The sequence below is a fragment of the Euleptes europaea genome, chromosome 6 (genome assembly GCF_029931775.1).
Source record: "Euleptes europaea isolate rEulEur1 chromosome 6, rEulEur1.hap1, whole genome shotgun sequence".
NCBI lineage: Eukaryota > Metazoa > Chordata > Lepidosauria > Squamata > Sphaerodactylidae > Euleptes > Euleptes europaea.
The window spans coordinates 99,308,215-99,333,510 of record NC_079317.1 but is presented as its reverse complement, the minus strand read 5'-3'; the positions used below and the strand labels follow the sequence as shown (position 1 = coordinate 99,333,510).

General features: G+C 43.1%; 1 protein-coding gene across 1 annotated transcript in view; it reads left to right on the top strand.

Moving 5' to 3' along the window:
* LOC130478760 (acyl-CoA 6-desaturase-like) overlaps positions 1–24,160 on the top strand; it is a 42,316-nt gene extending 18,156 nt beyond the window's left edge. The window contains exons 5-12 of the mRNA XM_056850967.1: positions 1,060–1,185; positions 15,504–15,564; positions 17,304–17,380; positions 17,570–17,667; positions 21,306–21,402; positions 21,934–22,013; positions 22,691–22,816; positions 23,905–24,160. Of these exons, the coding sequence (XP_056706945.1) occupies positions 1,060–1,185; positions 15,504–15,564; positions 17,304–17,380; positions 17,570–17,667; positions 21,306–21,402; positions 21,934–22,013; positions 22,691–22,816; positions 23,905–23,956 (717 nt within the window). The 3' untranslated portion in view covers positions 23,957–24,160. The remainder of the gene's footprint in view (positions 1–1,059; positions 1,186–15,503; positions 15,565–17,303; positions 17,381–17,569; positions 17,668–21,305; positions 21,403–21,933; positions 22,014–22,690; positions 22,817–23,904) is intronic.
* The last annotated feature ends 1,136 nt before the right edge of the window (positions 24,161–25,296 follow it).

Below are 25,296 nucleotides of genomic sequence, written 5' to 3'. Positions count from 1 at the left end.
TCGTAAGTGCCAGCTTCTCAACAACGACCCCATTGGTTCTTGTAGGTTATCCTGGCTGTGTGACTGTGGTCTTGGTATTTTCTTTCCTGACATTTCGCCAGCAGCTGTGGCAGGCATCTTCAGTGTTACTCCTCTGAAGATGCCTGCCACAGCTGCTGGCGAAACGTCAAGAAAGAAAATACCAAGACCACGGTCACACAGCCCGGATAACCTACAAGAACCAATGAACTCTGACCGTGAAAGCCTTCGACAATATTTTGAATGACCCCATTGTTTGCTTCAAACGGAAGCCTTTCCTCAGTTCTGTCTAGGGATAACAAGCGTCCAGCAGTATGTGAGTAGGGTGTTATAACTGCTTGTGGGAGTCACAGCCTTGACTGAAGGCCTCTTTGTGAGAGAAAGCTCTCTGCCCTCTTGGAAGAAATCTGGAACAGCGCCGAGAGAAAGCTAAGCCTGTGATAACCAGCAACTTGGCCTTCTGCCCTGGCTGGGTACTTTATGCCAGAGCAGAATCTGGTACTCCGATCTCATGGAAAAGCAGAAGGAACAAGGCTATAGGGCGAAAACTGAACATTGACCTTAATTTATCCCCACTCTTCTTCAAGGTTTTTTACTCTCCATTAAGAGATCTCCTTAGGGCTGATATCAATATTCAGCACTAAATGTGGGGTTAGCAATTCCATTTCTCTGTTGGGGCCAATATGCAGAGGGCAACTAGCATGCAGGTCCTTAAAGTCCTGAGACATCATACAGCTGCTATGCTTGAGATTCCCACCAAAATTTTATGTTTTTTTCTTTTACCATACTTCTTCCAGGGTATAGGTCAAACATATCTGTCTCTTCTTGGTTTTTCTCTTCCCACCTGACTGCTTGATCAAGACACTGGATAATACCATTGGAGCTTTGGGGCAAAGACTGATCCTGTACAAAGGGCTTTCGACAATTTTTTACCAAAGTGGACATGTGTTATATTGAGTTGCTTTGTTGTAGGCATGGAGGTGACACACAAACAGAAATCAGAGTTGGCTGTGGACTGCCCATGTTTTTCTTCTTCAACAGGGTGCCTCGGCAAACTGGTGGAATCACCGCCACTTCCAGCACCATGCCAAGCCAAACATCTTCAAAAAAGACCCAGATGTGAACATGCTGCATCTCTTTGTCCTGGGGGATGCACAGCCAGTTGAGGTAAGTTAAGGGGATGTGAAGTCAGGCTGAGTTTATTTATTTATATATGTACTTAGGGAATTTATATCCCATCTTTCTGTGGAACTTTCTGAGTTGGATCCCACAGAGGATTTCTGAGGATGGAAGGAGTGTGATTTTTGGATCCCCCCCTTCATGCTGTTCTTAGAGGTCCCCTGTCCTCCAGGAACAGCATTTGGAGATGATCTGCGTATGAATAAAACAACTGTTTGAAAGAAAGAGGCATTCTTTCTTTTTTTTCAGATAATGCACCCAGGTCATAGCAGGTGCCATCCCAGAAAAGGCATTCCCGCCTATGAAAGTGAAAAGGAGGACTGCCTTTTCTAAGAAGGTGCCTGCCACCCACAGGTTTTGTAAATATTTAAGTTAAAAGTACCTAACAGGTTTTAAAATGATGTCTGATTAATCAGAGACAATCTTTTAATACATTAATTTTTTTTTGAAACAGGTCATCAAACTGACAAATTACTGCAACTTTACATATTTTGTAGCAAACTCCTGGAGTCCATATTCTATTGCAGTTGCCAAGCAGAATTCTATATATTGTGGCTTTCCTGTTGATGGGGTGTGTCACTTGATTGCTAATGGCAGATTCAAATGATACTGAATCACATGAAAACACATTTACAGTGCATTCCTAAGGAGAGTTACTCCAGACTAAGCCCATTCATTTAAATGGGCTTAGACTGGAGTAACTCTCCTTTGGAATGCACTGTTAGAATATCACTTTGGAGATGGTTGCCTTCATAGGTGGAGTCAGTCATTTGTAAAAGCTGCCAAATGGTGAAGCCAGTCTTCCTTCAGACTTGCTAGCTCCTTATTTCCAGATGATAACAAGTTGGCTTCACAGCACAGCTAGTTGCTAGTGTTTAAGCTAAATAAGCACTTTGGGAAGTCTAAAGAGGCTTCTTCTGCTTTCTGATACTGCATAGTGGACATGCAGCATTTATCTCTGCACTCCATACATTTTTCCCCAAACCAAAAGGTGCAGTAACCTTCTAAACCATAGTAGACTGCTGCTATCCTGCCTGGTCACTATTGAAATTCCCTTTCAAAAATAAGCCCACTCTTACCTGGTATTGTTCTGGTAGTCATGGACTACTGTTGATGTAGATATGGAATAGTTTACTTTGTGAGACAGTACATAAAAGAAAATGAAATTTATTGTAAAGGAAATCAGAGTAAAAGGAGGAAAATATTTCAAATACTGTCAAAAGCATTAAAATATTAAGGTACAAGATTCCTTAGGTTTCTTGCCTGTGCAGGGTCTCCAAAGGTGTACATGGTTTTAACAGGCCTTTTTTCTTCAAGCGATTCGAAACGTAGTCATCCATAGCTCTGTGCAGCTCCGGCCCTTCATGTGCTGCTTTGTGTAAGCATCAGGAACTGGATATCAGCCTTCTCCTCTAGATCTGTTAAGAGACTCCTGTTTGTATCTGTTAGCTCCCTTCCTTATTTCTGGAATCTTATCCAAGCACATTTGATAGAAGAAGAAGAGTTGGTTTTTATATGCTGACTTTCTCTACCACTTAAGGGAGAATCAAACTGGCTTACAATCACCTCCCCTTCCCCTCCCCACAACAGACACCCTGTGAGGTGGGTGGGGCTGAGAGAGTGTGACTAGCCCAAGGTCACCTAGCTGGCTTCATGTGTAGGAGTAGAGAAACAAATCCAGTTCACCAGATTAGCCTCCACCACTCATGTGGAGGAGTGTGAAATCAAACCCGGTTCTCCAGATCAGAGTCCACTGCTCCAAACCAAATAGGGTGCATCAGCCAGCAAGGACTGGACTTCTTTAAAATTATTTTATTTATATCCCACCCTTACCCAACTAAGTCAGGCTCAGGGTGGCTTCCAACAATAATACATTACAATATAAAATATAAGTTAAAACACACACAATGGAAAACTATAAATAGCAATTTAGCTTAAAAGATGGCATTCTAAATTACATACCTACTATGTACTATCTAGAGGAGCCCCGTGGCGCAGAGTGGTAAGCTGCAGTACTGCAGTCAAAAGCTCTGCTCACGACCTGAGTTCGATCCCGACGGAAGTCGGTTTCAGGTAGCTCAAGGTTGACCCAGCCTTCCATCCTTCCGAGGTCGGTAAAATGAGGACCCAACTTGCTGGGAAGATGACTGGGGAAGGCACTGGCAAACCAACCCGTAAACAAAGTCTGTCTTGGAAATGTCGGGATGTGACGTCACCCCATGGGTCAGGAATGACCCGGTGCTTGCACAGGGGACCTTTACCTTTTATGTACTATCTAGAGAGATTGGGCCTATCTCCACAGGATCTATTGAAATTGGATAAAAACCACTTTAAACAAATAGTAAGACAAAGGGTAGAGTACATCGAATGGCAGCATGACATAGCAAGGACACCCGGCTTCTTATTATCTACAAAAAACAGATATATACCATATTTTTCGCTCCATAAGACGCACCTGACCATAAGATGCACCTAGTTTTTAGCAGAGGCTGTTCAGAGAAGGAAGGGGAGGGACGGAGGGAAAGAAGGAAGGAATGAAAGAGAGGGAGGGAGAGAAAGACAGAGAGGGGTTCCCAGCTTCTCCCCCTCACACACGTGCAAACCTCCCCAGCTTCTCCCCCCACACACACACACACTCATGCATGCACAATGGGAAGAAACCTCCGTAGCTTCTCCCCTGCCCCTCCTAGCAAGCAAGCAAGCACCTGGCTGCACTAGCAACTGGGAGCGATTGGGAAGTCACCTCCGCAGCTTCTCCCCCACCCCACTCCCAGCAAGCAAGGAAGCAAGGAAGCACCCAGCTGCACTAGCAACCGGGCGTGATTGGGAAGTCTCCTCTGCAGCTTCCCTTCCCCCCCCCCCCCCCCAGCAAGCAAGCACCCGGCTGCACTAGCAACCGGGCGCGATTGGGAAGTCGCCTCTGCAGCTTCTCTCCCTCCCCCCCAGCAAGGAAGCACCCGGCTGCACTAGCAACCGGGCGCGATTGGGAAGTCGCCTCTGCAGCTTCTCTCCCACCCCACCCCCGGCAAGCAAGGAAGGAAGGGAGCAAGGAAGGGAGCAATCAAGCAACCGGCTGCATGGGCGCGATTGGGAAGTCGCCTCTGCAGCTTCTCTCCCACCCCACCCCCAGCAAGCAAGGAAGGAAGGGAGCAAAGAAGGGAGCAAGCGAGCAGCCGGGCGCGATTGGGAAGTCGCCTCCATGGCTTCTCCACCCCACCCCCAGCACACAAGGAAGCAATCAGGGAAGGAGGCAAGCAAGCACCCAGCTGCACGAGCAGCCGGGCACAATTGGGAAGACGCCTCTGCGGCTTTTCCCCTGCCTCCCTCCCAAACAAGCAAACAAGCACCTGGCTGCACAAGCAGCTGGGCGCGATTGGGAAGTCGCCTCTGCAGCTTCTCTCCCCCCACCCCCAACAAGCAAGCAAGCAAGCACCCAGCTGCACTAGCAACCGGGCGCAATTGGGATACCTCTCTGCAGCAGGGGGAAGCAGCGCTCTGACGGACAGACCGCCGGACAGACACAGGAACCCCAACACTTTCCTCTCGGCGATTTGGCTCCAGTTACGGTAACACACACACATTCACTCCATAAGACGCAGACATTTCCCCTCACTTTTGAGGAGGAAAAAAGTGTGTCTTATGGAGCGAAAAATACGGTACTAGCGCCGTTCTCATATCTTATGGAGCTAAGTGTAATCAAACTACGTAGAATCTTTACACTAGCTAGATGCGACGTACTACCATCTGCTGTAATGGAAGGTAGATATAATAAGATTCGCTGTCCATGCGAACTTGGAGAAGTCGAGCCTAGGGAGCATATTTTCTTTAAATGCCCTGTTTATAATCAGCTTCGACTCACCATATTATTCCCACTATTGGAAAATATCTAGTTATTCTAACAAATATAAACTTGGAAGTGGCAGACGAAAACCCTTCGACCACAAGACAGGTTGCCAAATTTTGCTTTGCGGAGATTAAAGTACACAGTAAATTAAAAAGCAAAGATGCAGATTAAGTTGAGCTTAAACTAATGGATTTCAAAAGTAGTGAAACCTGATGGCTGTTTTGTTTATCGGAAATAGATAATTGTCAAATTACTATGCGGTAATCTGATTTTAATTTTGATAAGTTTTTATATCCTATTTTATTTGAAATGCTGTAAGATTGTTACATATAGTGTGTATTTATTGGTCTTTGACCGCAAATAAAAATTCAATCCAAACTACTATGTATAATATGCTAATTATTCTCAGTGGTGAATCTTGGGACAATAGGCAAACAAAGTTTTCAGAATTCCTGCAGATGGAGATGCTAAGCAATTTCATCATCCTGAATAATTTGGTATCATCTGCAGATTTGCCCAGTATATGCTCACCCCCCAATTCCAGATCATTTATGACAAAATTGTTAAGCAAATTAAATAGCACTGGTTTCAATACTCATTCTTGTGGGACCACATTGCTTACTCCTCACCATTACAAGAATTGTTCATTTGTTCTTACTAGCACATGCAACTTGTGAGTTCTTTGGGCCTTAGAAATAGGAAGCTACTCAGGTTAGTTGATCATGCTATAACAGCTTGAAAACTAATACAGTGTATTGGTTAAGATGATCAAGGAGATCCTTGGTTCGAGTCTCATCTTGACTTGCTGGAAGACTCAATAGGAGGTGTAAGACAACAAATCCTGCCTTTTGTAGCCGGATAAGAATAGTTTAAAATTAATGTATAACTCCAAGAAACCTGGGTTGTGCTTTGGATGCTAGGATACTGTGGCATTGTGTTCATCCTATGAGGATAAGGGTTTGTGTCCTGTGATGAGAAAAGAACAATCTTCAGCTGGTGAATATCAATGCAGTACACAATTGCACTCCCTGTAGTGATTTATACCAGCTGGAAACCTGTGATGTGGTTGCCACAGCAACTAATAGGCTGAAATGCTCTAAATGCCATTGCAGTGCATATTAAAATACTGTAATTAAATCCAGCACCTCCACACAAGATGTGGAGGTGGGGCTACTAACAGGCCTGGTGTTAACAGAGGCTTAATGTGTGGAAACAGACAGATGAAGCTCCGAGTGGTGTGGAGGTAAATAATATCCCATTAAGACTCTACTTAAAGACAGGACATTTTTCTCCAGGCCGTTGGAACCCTTTATGGGGGGAGGGGAAGAGCATAGATAAATCAATGTTATAAGTGAATATAAAATGTTGTCACAATAACTGAGACAAAAATATCCTAGAATAGCAGTTGGTAAAGATTTTAAACAGGCACTAAGTGGGATGAAAAGAAGCAAAGGAAAATAGCAGAGTGCTAAAAATGTCTTGGCCTCCTTTCCTTTCACAAGAGAAGCTAATTTCAGACTTATCCAATCCTAGAGATGCTATCTAAAATGTGTTGCATCAATGTAAGCAAAACAGATTGTGCATTTAGTTTTTTTTCCCCATTTATAGTCTTATTTATAAAATTGGGATTTGTTTCATGTATTCAGTGTGCCTACCTTGTTGTGCTGGCTGTTTTATTATTTATGTTGGCTGTTTTATTATTTATTCATTTTAAACATTTATAACCTTTTCCAGCAATGTAAAAATCAAATTACAATATAAATTCAAAAAATGGAGAACATTAATATCAAACAAAACAACTCTCCCCAAAACTAGTGAAAGTAGGGTTGCCAACCTCCAGGTACTAGCAGGAGATCTCCTGCTCTTACAACTGATCTCCAGCCGATAGAGATCAGTTCACCTGGAGAAAATGGCCGCTTTGGCAATTGGTCTCTATGAAGTCCCTCCCCAAACCCCGCCCTTCTCAGGCTCCACTCCAAAAACCTCCCACCAGTGGTGAAGAGGGATCTAAGTAAAAAGCAGAGTTATTTAAAAAAAACTTTCTAAAAACAGCTCCCAAACAATTTAAAAGCAATTTTAAAAAATATTTGTTTTGGAAAATTTCTGTGCTCCTCTCCAGAGAACCTGTATGGAGTCCCAAAGGGGTTGCCCCCATTCCCCATAGGAAAACATTGCAAAGTTCACCCACAAAGACACCAAACTGCCAAAAAAAAAAACCCTCTCTCTGAATTCAACAATGAGAATGATGATGACAATAACAAAGGAGTGCCCCTCCAAACAATCAAATCACCCCCTCATTTTAGGTAAAAGCCAGCAAGATCTGAAGCAGAGAAAACCCCAAAATTCAAACAAAGCAACTTTGAAACAAAAAGCAGTAGAGAAATGGAAACAGGGCCTCCTACCCGAAATAATCAAAACACCCCCTCAGACAGCAATCCTTCCCCCCACCACCATCAACCAACAGGCCAAGGCCTGCTGTCTTCTAGCATAATTTAGATATCTTCTCCTCCAGGCATCAGGCAGGAAGGAATCCAACCCAAGCAGCAGGTTGTAATCCAGCAGGTCAGGATGAGGCACCAGGATCGAAGAGGAAGAATCAGGAGCTAAAGCCAAGCTATGCCACCAAACTCTCTCAAACAGCCTGGTCTGGGAACCAGCCCTGCTTTCATAGTCTTTGGCCAAGCACAGAAAAGTTTGAAAATAATTCCAGCCAAGAAGAACCTTTTGTGATTGGTGAAAGAACACTGTTCTTCCTTACCTGTGTTCCTATTGGCCATTGAGAATTCCTGGCCCTCCTCCCTCCTCCTCTCTAGGTTGTCCTCTGTTGCAATCCAGGTAGATTACACCAGCTGGCTACATGGGAAGCTCCAGTGAGCCTTCCTATCGGCCACTCCAACATGCCTGCTCCCTCCCTCCTACTGCCCTGGAAACCAGCCAGGGGGCAGGAATACAGAGAGGAGATATCGCCACAAAATGGAGACTCTGCAGAAGGCGATTAGCCGAAAAGCCGAATAGCTGTTCAGATTTTTCGGGAATCACCTATTCGGCTTTGGGCAGATTCCCATGTTTTCATATTCTGTCGACCCAAAACCCGAAATATTGCAGAAATGGCTAATTTCGGGTTTATTTTTGGTTCGGGTATATCGATATGCACAACCATATTCAGGACCTTAACTGTAAGAATAAGCACTTTGAATGGTGCACAGAAACAGCCAGTGCAGATGGTTCAGCACAGGGGTGGTCTGATCCCTGTATCCTCCACCCCTAGCAATATCCTCCTAGCTGCCACATTTTTCATCAGCTGAAGTTTCCACTGTTTTCAAAGGCAGCTGCACAGAGACCTATATTACAGTAATCTAACCTGGATGGGATTAGAGCATCACTGTTTCAAAACAGCTGTAGCTGGCATATCAGGTAACACTGATAAAAAAAGGAGCAAAAGTCAGGAAGGAGAGAGGCACCTCCAACTGTAGGCCAGGATCCAGCAGTAACCCCACACTATGAACCTGCTCCTTCAATAGGGTGCAACCCCTCAAGGACAGAGTGACTCCTAAATCTAGACAGCCAGTGTGGTGTAGTGGTTAGAGTGTCAAACTAGGATCTGGGAGACCCAGGTTTGAATCTCCCCTCTGCCATGGAAGCATGCTAGGTGACCTTGGGTGAATCACACACTCTCAACTGAACCTACCTCACAGGGTTGTTGTGAGGATAAAATGGAGGAGAGGAGAATGATGTAAATTGTTTGGCTCCCCATTAGGGAGAAAGGCAGGATATAAATGCAGTAAATAAATCCTGGCACATCTTTGTCATTGAACAAGAGCACCTCAGTCTTATCCTGACTGAGCTTCAGTTTATTGTCCTTCATCTGTCCCATTACCTTCTCCAAGAATCTTTTCAGGACCTCTACAGATCTACGTGACTCACCTCTTAAGGAGAAATACAGTGGGCTGACATCCACATATTGGTGGTAACCTTCTCCAAATCCCCTGACACTCTCCCCATAGGTTTCATGTAGATGCTAAACAGCATGGGGTACAAAATGGATCCCTGCAGGACCCCATATAAATGCTAGGGAACTGAGCAGCAGTCCCCCAGCACCACCTTCCGGAATTGTCCAGCCAAGTAAGAGCAGAAGCACCAAATGTCACTCCCTACTGCCAACCCAGCCACCTTCTCCATAAAGATATTATGATTGATGGTATCAAAAAGGCCCCGGAGAGTCAACAAGGATGGCCTTCCCTGTCACTGTCCTGGTGAACAAGGACAACCAAGACCATTTCATCTCACAGCCCTGAATCCTGATTGAAATGGGTCCATCTCCTCCAAAACCTACTGAAGTTCTGTAGGGATTACCTGTTCAAGCACCTTGCCCAAAAAAGGAATATTGGCCACCAGACAGTAGTTAGGTCAATGAGACCTATTTAGGACAAAGTTTAAAATTTCAGCAAAGGCCAAGAAAAATTCACCAAATTGGAGCAATTAACTAAATGCTCAAAAGAATAGTAGATTTGGTGATAAATGAAATTCATTAGGAATGGAGTTCCAAAACTTTGGTACTATGCCTAAAAATCCTCTTCTGTACTGTTCACCCACTTAATAGCTGATGTCTGGGGTTCTGGAGAGGGCCCTTGTAATACATATCTATTTATTTATTTACTTATTTATTTACTTCATTTGTACCCTGCCTTTCTCCCTAACAGGAGAAACAACTTACATTGTTCTCTCATCTATTTTATCCTCCCCAAAACATGCATGGTAGGCTAGGCTAAGAGACTATGCTGGCACATGTTTCCATGACAGCTTGGGAATTCGAAGCTGGAGTCTCCCAAATCCTATTCCTTTCCTCTAACCACTACACCACATTGGGTGTCCTCAGAGTTCAAAGTTGAAGATAGAAGGACAAAGGGATAAAATGATCCTTCGTATACCTTAATCCTTTGATGGAAAGGAATTTATAGGTATGCACCAGTACTTTGAAGCAAACCTGCAGCCAACAAAGCGCTTTCAGTATTGAGATGATATGGTCTCTATATCTTGCCCCTGTAAACTGTTGTGTCACTGTATTCTGAACTGCTGAGGCTTCCAGTCGGTCTTCAAAGGAGCCCCACTTAACAAACATTGTGGTAGTCCAAATTGGATATGATCAAAACATGGATAACTGTGGCCAGGAGCAGGAGACTTGCACTTTTAATAGCACCCAAACTGAGAACTTGATGCTTGCAGGAGCACAAAACTTCATCCAACAGGCTGAATGCACAAACCTCTGTTCTCTTTGTGTCCTCCAACAGGTATGAGAAGCCACTAAGAGATCCAGGAGAATCAAACAGGGTCACATTATCTGTCTCTCTCTATCCCAGAAAGGCTGTCAGTCAGGGTGATCAGAGCAATTTTTGTTTCAAAACCAGGTTGGAGACCCAACTGAAGTAGATCGAGAAAATCCATTTCATTCAAGAAAGCCTGTAGCTGCCCACTAATCATTTGGCCAATGCCCTTTCCATCTGGCTTGAACATGTCTAGCCAAATGGGGCATAAGCAAACTAATAGTGGCCATGTACAGCCTAAGTCTTGTGTTGTACTGAAGTGTCTTTTCCTGTTCTTTCATTGGAACTGGGTGACCTCAAGCCACATCGATTGATTTGACTTGACCTGGCAGTTAAACAAAATATACAATGGACTTATGCTAGTTTTCAGCTCTAGGTCATTTACAAACTGGCAAGTTTGAAAAACAGGGTTGTTTGCTTTATCAACAGTATAGATACCTGAAAAGAAAAGTAATTAAATCAAGGAAGTAATTAAATCGAGGAAGAAGTTGGTTCGTTTTTTGTGTGCCCAGAGGCACTTGTACATCTTGTTTGTCAGAACTTGTTTCAGTGTCTGAATCCAATATTATTAAGCAGAACATTTGTTCTTAGTAGGTTTATAAAGCATTGTGAAGCAATAAGACTTGGGCAACAAACTCATGGAGGATGCCATCCTCCTCCTTCTCCGTGTAGGATTTTAAGATGTTTTTTAAGAGTTTGTGATGGGGGAAGGGAAATTGTGTTGTTTTGATCTTTTGCCTTAGATATCAAAATGTCACCTAAGAAATGGCAGCCATGTTCAGAGTGGTGGAAAACTATGAAGGGATTCTATGCAGGATCCCTTTGAGCTTCATACCCCACAGATAATTCTACCATAGCAAGGTCACCATTTTGTGATCTTTTAATTTACCTTTGTACAATTTAAAACCATACTTTATCAGTACATGCAGGTTAAAACAATAGAGTAAAATATATTGTGGTTTTTGAGAAATATGGAAAACAAAACAACTGCCCACAGATTGGAAACAGTCAATGTACATTTCAATTCCAAAAAAGGAGATGTCAAAGACTGCAGCAACTATCAGTCCATCACATCAATTTCTCATGCAAGTAAAGTGATGCTCAAAATCTTAAACGAACACTTTTACCATATATGGAACAAGAAATGCCTGATGTTCAAGCTGGATTCAGAAAAGGAAGAGGCACTAGAGATCATGTTGCAAATTTACATTGGTTACTGAAGCATATGAGAGATTTCAGAAGAAAATCAGCTTGTGTTTCATAGACTACAGCAAAGCTTTTGACTGTGTGGATCATGAAAAGCTGTGACTGGTTTTAAAGGAAATGGGTGTGCAACAGCATGTGATTGTTTTGATGAACAACTTGTACTCCGGACAAGAGACTACTGTTAGGACAGAATATGGAGAAACAGAATGGTTTCCAATTGGCAAAGGTGTTAGACAAGGATGTATTTTATCTCCCTGTCTCTTCAATCTATATGCAGAATATATCAAAAGGAAAGATGGATTAGATTTAGATGAAGATGGAGTGAGAATTTAGGGGGAGGAACATTAACAACTGCAGATATGTCGATGCTGCCACATTACTGGCAGAAAATATTGAAGACTTGAAACGACAACTGCTGCAAGTTAAAGGAGAAAGCGCCAAAGCTGAGCATCAAGGAGACAAAAGAAATGACTACTGGGGAGTTACTCAACTTTAACGTTTACAATGAGGAAATTGAAATCGTTCAAGTCTTTCTATTCATTGGCTCCATCATCAACCAAAAGGGAGACCACAACCAAGAAATCCGAAGGAGATTGAGACTGGGAAGGGCAGCCATGAAAGAGCTAGAAAGGATTCTTAAGTGTAAGGATATGTCACAGGCAACCAAGATCAAGTTAATTTATACCATACTATTACCTATTATTACGCGTGGGTGTGAAAGTTGGACAATGAAGAAAGATGACAGGAAGAAAGTAGATTCCTTTAAAATGTGGTGTTGGAGGAGAGTTTTACAAACACTGTGGACTGCCCAAAAAACAAATCAGTGGGTTCTAGATCAAATCAAGCCTGAACTGTCTCTAGAAACTAAAATGACTAAACTGAGGCTATGGTACTTTGGTCATATTATGAGAAGACAAGAGTCCCTGGAAAAGACAATAATGCTAGGAAAAGTTGGATGCAGCAGGAAAAGAGGAAGACTCAACATGAGATGGATTGACTCTATAAAGGAAGCCACGGCCCTCAGTTTGCAAGACCTGAACAAGGCTGTTAATGATAGGATGTTTTGGAGGTCATTATTTCATAGGGTCGCCATGAGTTGGAAGCGACTTGATGGCACTTAACACACACAAACATCAGGCTTGGCCTTCAGCTGTATGCATTCAGAATATTACTTCCCACTGATAAAACCATGGTAGAACTTTATCAGTAAAACTTTTATCAGTAGATGAAAAGCTACATTTCATTAACCGCACAGTCACCTGGATTGACAGTGACAAAAGTAAACTTTGTACTTTTGTGATAGAAACTGTGATATCAATGTAATAAATGAATAAATTTGTACTTTAACTAATAGTACTGAGCTAAATGGATTCCTTGTAGGGCAGTCCTAAGTAGAGTTATACCTTTCTAAATGCATTGACGCCAACAGGCTTAGCAGGGCGTAACTCTGCTTAGAATGGCACTGTTGTGTACCCAATTTGTGGGCAAAAAAATAGACAACTGGTTTTTGAGATGCTTTGGCTCAGTTCTCACTTAACTTTTGCTACTTTTGTTTATCAGCTGTGAAGGAGCCTTTTTGATTAAGCATATATTACAGATTCAAACTCCACAGCATTGGATCTCTGAGCTAAAACTATGTTTTGCAATTTCCCTTGACCAGTTTGTTCAGTAATGTTCACATGACTCATCACAATCGTACTCCCTTCTAGTCACAAACCTACTGGCATCCAGTAGAGCCAGAGAATATACAGGGGAAAGCAACGGATAAGGACATGAGAGGAATAAAGCATCTGAATTATGGGGCCTCTGTCATCCAATAGATGTGGCAGAGATCTACATAATTGCAGATGTTGTGAAGACAGAGTGATCACTCTGTCAGAATACTAAAGCTATAGAATATCTCATGGAACTCACTGGCAACAGTTATGGAAAAACAAACAAAATCCTTCCAATAGCAGGAGTTGGCAATAGTTATTACGCTCTTCCTGTGAACTTTCCTGAGAACCCACTCTGACAGACTGCAAAGCCAGAATTACCTTCAGTTTGATCCAGGGCTAAGTGATCTCTGGGTTTAATTGGAATAATCTGGAACCCACAAAAAGGAAGATTGGAAGAAAGCATTGGTTGGGGAGTGTCAGCATTAGCAGTGTCCCCCCCCCCAAAAAAAAGAGGGAAGGGATTACATGAAGATGTATACAATGACCTGGATCCCATCTAGCATGAGCGGAGCAACACTTGTAGAAGCAACATTTCTAACCTCCTTGTCACACTAAAGCCCATTGTGCCCTCAAATTCATGTTCCTGCCGATTGATGGACCCCTGAACACAACATGGGTAGCACAATGGGGGCCTCTGCTGGTAGGGGGTCAGCAAGAACCTTTTTCTGCTGGCTTCTGCCAGCAGAAAGCATAGTTAGGAAACAAGCTAGTATGTTGCTTATGTATGTACAAGATATCATCAAGCAACTATTCTGCTAAATTATAAGGCATGCTTAATCGGTGGTTTTTACCTGCATCTGACACCTTCCATAGTTGTGACTACTTTATTTTTCTTGGCTGTGGTACAATTGCTGCTTATTATCATTTGGGAACTCTTTCTGATCTCTAAGGATATATAATTTTTTAAACTGTGCAGGGGTCCCCAATCTTGTTGAAGCTGTGGGCACTGGGTATTTTGAGAACAAGTGGTGGGAACTACTACAAAATGGTTATATGGGGGGGGGAAGCAATTACAAAATGATTGACATGGGAGCTGTGTTCAGTCTCAAAACAGTGGGAGGTTCCACAAAATGTTAGGAGGCACCAAGCCAAACACCCTCCTATGATGGTGGTAACTTCTTCCAAATGGGCACTTTGTGCAGGAACAAAGGAAGGTGTCCACTGCTTCAGTATGGTGAAGAAAAACCAGGACCGAAGCCAAGTGGATGCCAGGGAACAAATTGGCCACCACATTGACTATCACTGAACCTGCAGCTATCAGACAATGTACCATCAAATGTTGGTGTTCTGAAATACTATAGGTAACATATTTTATTGTGTTCTGCCCTTCCTTCAGGGAGCTCAAGAATGTGTACTTAGCTTTCCCACCCTTTAATCTTTAAAACAACCCTGCGGGGTTGGTGAAACAGAGATAGTGACTGGTCTTGGATTACCCAGAGAGCTTCATGGGTGAAGAATTGAACCCAGATCTTCCTAATCAACATGAAATGCATTTTCTTTAGGAAAACAAAACAGTAATAAGATAGCAAGGCCATGTAGTGGTAGAATGACCCGCTGGTGGTGGGTTACAGCTCTGAATGCTCTTTCGTACAAAACCTTGGGTTCAAATAGAAAAACAGCAAGAGTCTGCCCACTCGCTTTGCTTGGTGTGCCCGTTTCATATTTTCAAGGAATATTTTAACATAGGGAAGCATCCCAGAACATGATCCTTCATGATGCTCAACCTACAGAATGAAATAGGGTAGTGTTCTGCCACCTCATCTCCCCCGTGTGTCTGAACCAGACCTCCTTTTCATTCCCTTGAAACTTTTCTGTGTGCAGGGTCTGCCTATCAGTCCCCAATCCCAAAAAGACTATTAATGTTGATTGACCTCAGAGACGTTTTAAAGCATCCTTGCAAACAGGCCCATGGTAATCACTAGCCTGCCAAAATCCTGACTAGCCTGCATGCCCACACATACTTTGTATGCGCTTAATGGAAAAAAATAACCCTCTTTAGTAAACTGTTCCATCTGGTTGCCTAGAGGCAATTCTCCCTTGCCAAGATAAGTAGACATTTACAAGCCCGGTTTTAAATATTGAATGGAATGGGTGAGATAATTAAAGAAAGGTAACATAAGAACAGTTTTTCCATTGTGCAATTGTTCCAATCCATGAGTGTAAAGAGTTAAGATAACCCTTCCTCTTCTCTCCCCCCCACCCCATCTTCTTTTTCAGTATGGAAAAAAGAAGCTGAAGTATTTCCCTTATAACCATCAACACAAATACTTCTTTTTCGGTGCGTATCTTCATTTCCTTTTATTTACACACATGTAGACAAGGCAGGAGGAGATAATGTTTATAGTTGTTCTTCTTAAACACAGCTATAATCTATATCCAGGAGTGCTGAGAGGAGACTAGGCATTCGAAATATGGCAGCTCCAAGTGAGATTTGAGGAGCTGAGCCAGATGATGTGGAACAATAGCAGTGTGCCTATTCGACTAAAATATCTTGTATACATTCTGAATGTGAGAGATGGCAGTGGGGTGCATTGTCTGGGAGTTAGTGGTGGATCTTGACATCTCTGTTTATATCCTATCCAACCTCTCCATTTATAAGTAGTCAAATCCCTTCTGCATATTTGAAGTGAAGGAACAGGGTAATGTCCCTTTCAGTAAGCTGTAAACTGTCTCATAGCTGCCTCTCTATTCTATTTTGAGAAATGAACAGGTTCCATTCAGAACCACGCAGTGTATTCTCTTCACTGCTTGTGTTTTATGAGCTTTAAGTCATAAATGGTGCAAGAAATGAGTATCAAAATGGACAATGGCAGCTTCAAAAAAGATAGACACCTCATAGGATTTTTTGTTGTTCTTGAGATGTAAACAGCCATAATTAAACTGAGTAGAAAACTGCCATTGGGTGCTAAGAAAAACAGGGCAACTGAATATCTTTAAGAACCCATTCAAAACTTCTCAGCGTGTATATTAACAAGAGTCCTCTTGATTATATTGCACTTCAGGTGTGGGGATGTCCTGTTTAAATATCCCTCCATGTCAAAAAATTCCCTTCACACATTTCAGAGAGAAAGCTAGGCTACAACTTTTGTCACTGGCACCAGCAGGGAGTAGTCCTTGGCTTCACCTAAGACTATTTTTAAAAAGCAGACTTTTTAATTTGTGACACTTTTAATTTAAAAATTAGAGCTTCTTTTTGCAAAAAGAACATTCGTGTTTTTAAAAAGCAGCTCATTGCCACACATGCTTAAAATTAGAAGCACTACACTCCACTCACCTGATTCACACTGTTCTGCACACCGAGGATTATCCCAGGTGCTTTTTCCAAGGTCATTATTGACCTTCTCATACTTAAATGTGAAAATATCAGTTTAGCTATTATGACATTTCAGTGGCAGGCTGCTTAAAGGGTGTGTGGAATAAAGGGGTAATGAAATTATTATTTCTTTAAGACAGCACATGAGCAAAAGCTTCTGCACCAACTGCTGGTTTTCAGCTTATACGTTTCTGATATTAACAATTAATAGATACTAAAATAGTCAGACCAATGGGGTGGTAAGGGGTTTATAGGAGTTCCTGTAGGTAATGGGGAAAATATTACTTTTTCATTCCCTTCTTTGAAATGTGGCAGCCCCAACTGGCAAAGAAGGCTGGCTACATCCCTGCCTACCTTTCTACATGAAGAGAGCATTTGTCATGCAGGCATATTCAAATGTGACATTGCCTACTAGTATTGTGAAGTGGTTCAGCCGCTGAAAGACTGCAACATATTCATTTTCAGAATGGTCAGATTAGTTCAAAGCAGAAACCCAGAGACCTTTCTGGGATGGTTCATTTAATATCTTGGATATTGCAGTAAACACAGACCAAAGCAGAATTTCTTGCTTTCTTTTTCCTGAGAGAGAACATCTCATTCCAGCCCTGATTTTTCCTATTAAGCTTAAATGATTATCCAGCCCTAAGGCACCACTTCATTTTATGCTTCTCTGCCTTCTCTAACGCCTCTGGTTTTCCTTTCAGTTTTCCCACCTCTCCTCATTCCAGTTTATTTCCAAATACAAATCTTCACAACCATGGTCAAACGCAAATTCTGGGCGGTAAGTGAACAATTCTCTGGGTCCTACTGTGCTTTCATTAAGCAACGTTCTACTGCAGTTGGATGCACTCAGCTACTCCAGAGGGACTGGGGGAAGTAGAGGCATTTTTATACACTGTGTGGAAGTGAGCAGCAGCATAAAAGGGGAGGTTACCACCTGGAGTACATAATTTCTTTCTTCTCTCCCTAGGACCTGGCCTGGGCCTTCACTTATTATGTACGCTACTTCGTCACATATATCCCATTCTATGGAGTTCTGGGGTCCTTGTTTCTCCTCACCTTCGTCAGGTAGGACAAAGAGAGCCAGTGTGGTATTGTGGTTGGAGTTTCACATTAAGACTGGGGAGACCTGGCTTCAAATTCATATTAAGCCATGAAGCCAAGGGTGAGCGTGGTCCATTTACTTTCTTGAAACCCAGTTTTCCTCACAGGGTTGGTGTGAGGATAAAGGGAAGGAAAGATCGTGTGTTCTGTGTCAGGCTGTCTGTAGACACCCCATTTCGCCTTAACTTCAAGGTTGTTTTCTGGTGCAGCTGCCAGCTGCTTTGCTTCGCTTCGCTTCCCAGGGTCTGAGGTCCGTGGGAGCTTGATATTTCCAGACCGCTTCTGTAATCATGATGTGACTGTAATTCTATGTCTGTATTCTCCATATAACCAAGTGCACCCCGATCCCCCTTCGTTCCTGCCTTTTGATTTCTAAGCTCTGCATGCCTGTTTCAATAAACCAACTCTTTTGGACCTTTGTCTCTTGATGTGGCTATTGGATTTAGGATTACAAGTGCTTACATTCTGCAGTTATCAAGCAATGAAGAAATATGTGTGAACCATTTCAGTGTTTCTCATTGCCATAATTAACATTGCTACTGTTAACATTCTTGGAGTGAAGTGAGAAGGAAACTCTACTCTGCAGAAGATTCAAGCCACCTCTTTTACCTCTGTTGTTCCCAGGAGAAAATGTCATAAATACAGTGCACCATGAAGCTGGGGTGTATTTTTTGAGGCAGATTTTCATTCGAGTGTGAGAAATCCAGTGTAGTTTAGTCACTACATAGGTTGAAATTACTGATCAGCCATGAAGCTCACTGCATGATACTGGACTACTAACACTCTCTACTTCATAGTACTTTTTATAAAAAGGGGTGGAGAAACCATGTATATACCACCCTGAGCTCCTTGGAGGAAGGGGGGCCATGGCACAGTGGTAGAAATCTACAGTGCATGCAATTGGTCCCAGGTTCAGTCCCCATCTCCCTTTGAAAGGATCAGGTAGCAGATGATGTGAAAGATGTCTTCCTGGGACTCTGGGTGAGCTGGCTCTAGTCAGAGTAAACAATACGACCTTGGGGGTTACCGCATTATGTATTCCCAGCGATGTATTAAGAGTTTGAAAATGTTATAAAAAAACATCACTTTAAAAGGGTTTTTGGATGCCACGGCTAAAAAATGGTTGGAAGACGTCTTCACAGCTAAAGGGGCCAAACAAAGTGCGAACAGTATTTTTTATAACAGTTTGAAACTCTTAATACATCACTGGGAATACATAATGTGGTAACCCCTCTTGATAGACCAATGGGCCTGATGCAGTATAGGGCAGCTCCACGAAATATGATCAAGAAATAATAGCTGAGCTGAGTAATTTTCAGACTCTGGTTAAAATGGCCATTCTGTAACCTTCCTCCATTATCATCTTTGTAGGACTTCCCAGAATTCTTTTTGGAACTAGTTACACAATCAGCTGTTGTAAGATGATTGTCCCTTAAGTAATTTCATCATCTAATTTCTGTTTGTGATAACGGGGTTATTCAGAGACTGAAACTGAGAGGTCATTTATGCATGGGTTGGGGTCGCTGCTCTGCAGATGCACAGTTTTCTAAACCGAATTTTAAAAACCCTAAGCATACCAGGAGTAAATGTCTGCAATGAAGAAATCACTGCAAAAAAGCAGAAGGTCTCAGTCCCTCCCCGCTGAAAACAGTACTTTGTGATTGGATGTGGGCTTTGAAGGGAGGGGGGAGAAACAGGCGAGGGCTGGGGGAGGTTGATGTTGCAAACAAACCAAACCAAAGGAGACTTTGCCTTTCCCGGGCATGGCAGGGAGAGATCTCCCACCCACCCAAAAAACCACCAGAGTGAAAAAAGGAGCCCTTTTAAAATCTGCCGTTCAACACCCAATGGTTTTTGTGGTTGTTTGTGATCTGCAACAGCCTGACGATCACCATTCTCCAGCCTTCCCCCCCCCCCCCCATGCCGCCTTTTTGGTTTGTTTGAGGGATTCACTTCATCAACAAAATGATACGTGCACAATTAGAAATGAAGAGCAGGTGAAAGAAAGACCCAGCAATCCCCAACCCAACCCACTTTCAGGTTACTCGGCAGTAAATTGAAGGGGGGGGGAACGCTGAGTCTCTCTCTTACCCGCTCTTCATTTCTATTTGTGTATTCATCGTTTTATCGATGAAGTGAATCCTTCAAACAAAACAAAAAGGTGTGTGTGGGGGGGGGGGAAGGCTGGAGAAGGGTGATTGTCACGCTCCTGCAGAACTAAGAGGCCATTCTCCCTTCTCGTTTGGCTTCCGGGAGCTCCCGTGGCCTTGCAGGAAGGCTGAGTTACAGTTCTTCACACAATTTTCCTCTATTACCTTCACTTTGGAATTGCGGCTAGCTTAAAATTCAGTAGCCGGATAGCCAGGGACCACCAGCAAGTTGTTCTCAGCCAAGTGTAATGCTCTCTGGGGGTATAATGGGAGAGACAGTCCCACAGATACGCTTGTCCCAGACCGTTCAGGGCTTTAAAAGTGAGTACCATAACCTTGAATCTGATCCAGTACTCAATCTGGAGCCAGTGCAGCTGGCAGAGCACAGGCTGAATATGTATTCTTAGAGGGGTCCCTGTGAGGACCCATGCCACCGTATTCTGGACCAGTTGAAGTTTCTGGAGCAGCCTCAAGGGTAGCCCAGCGTAGTTCACTGAAAGCACTCAGTGACAGGAGAGTGACGCTTGCAGTTAATAAAATTGGTTAGAAGAGCTTTGGAATCTTATACGAAGAAAAGAATCACTCTTTCAGAAGAAGGATGCTGAGCTCACAGATGCTGAAGGTGCTTTACGCATCTCTGACAAGCCCTCTTTTCTGGAGGAACTATAATTTGGGATGACTAACAGTGAAGCCCGTTTCAGAGGTTGTGCAGGCTGGGTCCATATTAAAAAGGTAAAGGTCCCCTGTGCAAGTACCGGGTCCTTCCTGACCAATGGAGTGACGTCACATCCCGACGTTTACTAGGCAGACTATGTTTATGGGCTGGTTTGCCAGTGCCTTCCCCAGTCATCTTCCCTTTACCCCCAGCAAGCTGGGTACTCATTTTACCGACCTCGAAAGGAGGGTCCATATTGCCCCCAGTTTATTCCAAATCTCAAAGAGATGTGAGGGGGCGGGGAGCTCAAATATTTTGCAGGGTAAACAAACACAGAGACCATGAACTGGTTCTCAAATTCAAGGCATTTCTATGGAACTTTCAAAGAGCCATATTATTATTTCTCATTTTATCCCCTCTGGATAGCTGCCTCATCTCCTTTTTTATGTACTACAACTGTGTAAATTAGATTATTGAAACATATTGAGAAAAGTGTTTTCTTACATGTAAAGCAATGAGCCATGCCAATTTCCTCCTGAAGGAGAGACGCAAGGAGCTGTGCCTAACCTGAGGGTGCATTGGTGCATTATGAGAATGTTCATATAATGGGGATGGTGGAATTTATTTTTTATTTAAAACACTTCTTTGTTGCATTTCTGCCCAAATACGGTTTCCTGAGCAGTCGATGACCTGCCTTACACTGGTAGATGTCTGCACAATTTCCTTGGGCGTTTCTTTGCCCAACAGTGCCTGTCCACACCCTCACAGCTGAAACCGTTTCTTTGTTTTTCATGAAGGTTTATGGAAAGCCACTGGTTTGTTTGGGTCACACAGATGAATCACATTCCGATGGAAATTGACAGTGAGAAGCACAGAGACTGGCTTAGCGCTCAGGTAAATTTCCAGTCTAAGTTATTAAGGTTGCACTCTTATGCACAATTGCTTGGGAGTAAATCCCCCTGCATAAATGTCATGCTGCTCTGTACTAAAAATTTTAGGACAGAAAATCACTTGAATGGAATAATTGTGAATTATTGGTATCCTTAGTTTCCTTCCAACAGAAGATAATGTTTAATGTTTCTACAGGACAATAGGTTAAGTACCTGTATTGAACCAGGGGGCTAGAAAGCCTGATCTTTGACATAACTGCTACAATTACATTTCCACAGACAACAAGCTGCTTTATAAACCCATGGGAATCTTTTAGTATCTTTTGATGCAGTAAAAAGACTCTAACTGGCAATGGTAGGATGAAACACCCACATGTGCACAAGACCTCTTTGGGTTGTATCCTTACAATAGCAGATTGCAGAGTGTGGGGCTAGATCAGCAGACATTGCCTGAAAAGTAAAGTTTAATTCCATTCCATCTGTTTCCAAGACTGGTCATCATTAAAAGCCTCCACCGTCTTCTTGTCTTTTGCAGTTGGCAGCTACCTGCAATATCGAGCAGTCCTTTTTCAATGACTGGTTCAGTGGGCATCTGAACTTCCAAATTGAGCACCAGTAAGTATGCAACGCTTGGATCAAAAGCAGTTTTGTCTCAGCAGGTGAGAGAGTAATTCTCTAGGGAAACCACAGTGACTTATGGAAAAAGAAGAGTAAGAAGACAGCATAGTCCTGAAGTTTGCCATAAAAAGAGAAAAGAGCAACTTGGGATGTTATGGTTGTTAATATCGCAACACTAGCATCCCTTCACTGATGACCCTTTCTTAGCCATGCTTCATTTGAGTCTATCCATACCAGCTTGGTGGTTGACAAGTGCTGCAGAATAAGATGGCATCGTCAGGAGGTGATACAGAGGGCTCTTCTGTTTCAGTCTGCAGGAGGGCAATTCCATTTTCTGGATACTCGTCCATGTTTGTTTGTTTTTTAAAATTCCTTACAAGTAAAAAAAAAAAACCTAGCAAATGAAAGAGATTCTAGCTCAGCTTATTACTTACTTGCTTGAGCAGGTTTTCTACCAGGAGGAAGTGTTGTTGTTTTTTAAAAAAGGAGAACATTTAAAAATGCGATCACCCATCTGCAATCTGAAGTTGCACAGTCTGTTGTACCACCTTAGGACTCTGTTTTTTTAATTTCCTGTATGTGCAGACCAAACTGTATTCTTGTTAAGAGATGTAAAAGAAGTGTGTTTCCAATTAAGACTGCTGCTACTACAGTTCCTTTGTTTTCTGCTTAAGTTTGTTCCCTACAATGCCACGCCATAACTACTGCAAGATTGCCCCACTAGTGAAGTCACTTTGTGCGAAGTATGGAGTCGCTTATGAAGAAAAACCTCTAATGAGAGCTTTTGCAGACATCGTTGGGTAAGAGATTTGATAAAGATTGGCAGTCTGTTCACCTGTGCTAGGAAAGCCAGAGGAGATAGCAAGCATCCGTAAGCCCTGCAGGCCATTGTCCAACCCATTAAGGACCTTCTCCACACACAGTAGCATCTTGGACAGTTGACTTTACTGACCTGAGCCTCCGCTGCGGGTGATTGGGGTAGCATGCCTGCCTGCACTATGCTGCCCTAAAATGCAATATGGACAATGGACAAACGCATCTGCCTGCCCAAAATGGAATATTGGGGGTATGTTGGGAGGGCTTGCTGAATCTCAAGCAGGTCTAGTGGTAGCCATTGCTTTCATGGGAGACCTCCTACATATACTTTGAGTTCTATAATGGAAGAAAAATAGGATGAAATACAGCGTATAAGTATCTGTCCTTCCTAGCAGAAGAAACATAACACATAGTTGATATCTGTGAAAGCACATTCTGCTTAGTGCTTACGTCAGGCGTCACTTGTTTGCATGTGGCAGGAGGTGTGCACACAGCACAGATGGCCCTAAGACATTCATGAGCCAGGTATGGCCTGTGATTTGTATGCTTCCCATCCCTTAAAAGGACCATCACCGTTCAGCTTGCCGTTGTGTATCCAACCACATAGTTCATCCAATGGAATGTCATCTGTTTGCAGAAATGAGGGGAGCCATTCGTCCCTCCAACTGTAAACTCCCACTTTGACCTTATGCTGTTCTGAGGGTCTGCTGAATTCCAGAAAAAAGTTTTGGAAGGGCACAGTGGGCAACAGCAGGAGGGGGAAATGGGAAGGTCTCACTCTGAAAAGTCCACAGTTGGTTGAATATACACTACTGTCTCTCAATCCAATCTATCTCCCTGTGTTGGTGTGAAGATCATATGAAAGAACGTGTGCTCCATGCCAGAGTCCTTGGAGGTGAGGCAGGATACATCCCTGACAAAATAAGTAACAGAGGGACCCTATGCCGGACCCAAGTATAGCCTTTTAGAATACATGGGCTCGCAGAAAAGTTTAGTGCTGGCTTTGTATGGGGATGTTCCAGCATACAGACTATGTTGTAACTAATCTCATGCTTCTGTTCTTATTCTGTAGGTCCCTCAAGAAATCTGGAGCACTCTGGTTGGATGCCTACCTCCATAAATGAAGCTGGATTTCAGTGGGGGGGTGCTAGCAAAGGGGAGGGCTAGGGGTTCATATGTGTATTCTTAATGTCCAATTTCAGTCTGTATCTGTGTGCACAGTTTGAGGGGGAGTTTCCTGTCTTGTGAAAGTGGTGCTGGGGTGGGTTCAGGGGACCAGTTTAAAGCCAGAGAGGGTTTCAGATATGTCTTTAGAGGATTAATTGAAAACACTGATCTTAACATTTGGAGGCTGACAATTATTCCAGTGGTTTGGGGGTCTTCTGTGTTTGTGGAGGGCAGATGAGGGAGTGAAGGAGCAGGAGGCCAGAGTGATTTTCCCATTCCTCTTCTTAAGACTCATGGCAGTGGCCCCATCCCAGTCTCTAAGGCACTCGGTTCGCATGCACAGATACACAAGGGACAGGCCCATTTCAGGCAATGGCTCCACGCGTCTGAACTGGAGGAAAGCACAAGGAGCATCTCCATGTCCTTTAAAAAACACTCAACTTAAATCAGCTGTCCTCCCTCCCGTAATAATGTTGGTACAAGAGGGGAAAGGACAAGACAAGGTACATTTAATCATACTCATAGAATATTTATTATTTGTGGAACACCTTTTAAAAACCCATGCTGTATGAAACATGCGACAAACAGACCATGCCCAAAGGGCATAGAACGTAATTGAGGAAACGCTGGGAATGCTGCTGGAGCTGTTGTATTCATGTGTGTATGTGTATCCTCTCTGTCTCGCTGCCCCTTCGTTCATCTTGGATCAGGTGCCCTAGTCCTGCTAGGGTCGAGACATGTGTGGAAGCAGGCTTTCATATTCATGTCTCTTACTGAATGGGGGAACTGTGTGGACCAATGGCTGTTGCATACATGAATCACCAGCCAGGCAGCGCATGTGCTGCCTCTTTTTAGACTGTTGTTATTCACAACCAGCTGTTCAGGATGTGGCGCAGGGGACCAAATGTGGTTCTTCTCCACTCTCACTTGCCTGAACAGTTGACTGATGCTTTATAGAATCCTTAATCAGGGCTGTGTAGCTGTAGGTTCAGATTGGGGTCACTGAGGTAATTTGGGAGCCCGGGTCAATGTTCATCTGTAGCCCCAAATTATAAAGGCCTGGAATGAATCAGAATGTGATCTTTGCTGCAGTGAGGGACTTGCTTTAAAGATTGAGAATTGTTTCTGGAACCATTAATAGTATTAGGATTTTTAGTAAATCATGTACAGCATTCTCATAATGAGTTAAGATCAAACTACTGTAGGTGAATAGCTCGAGCCTACATTACTAACGGATGCTCTCCTTTCGTGTTCTGTTAAAATTACTTTTCAGGGATCATTGCAGTGATTGTATTTC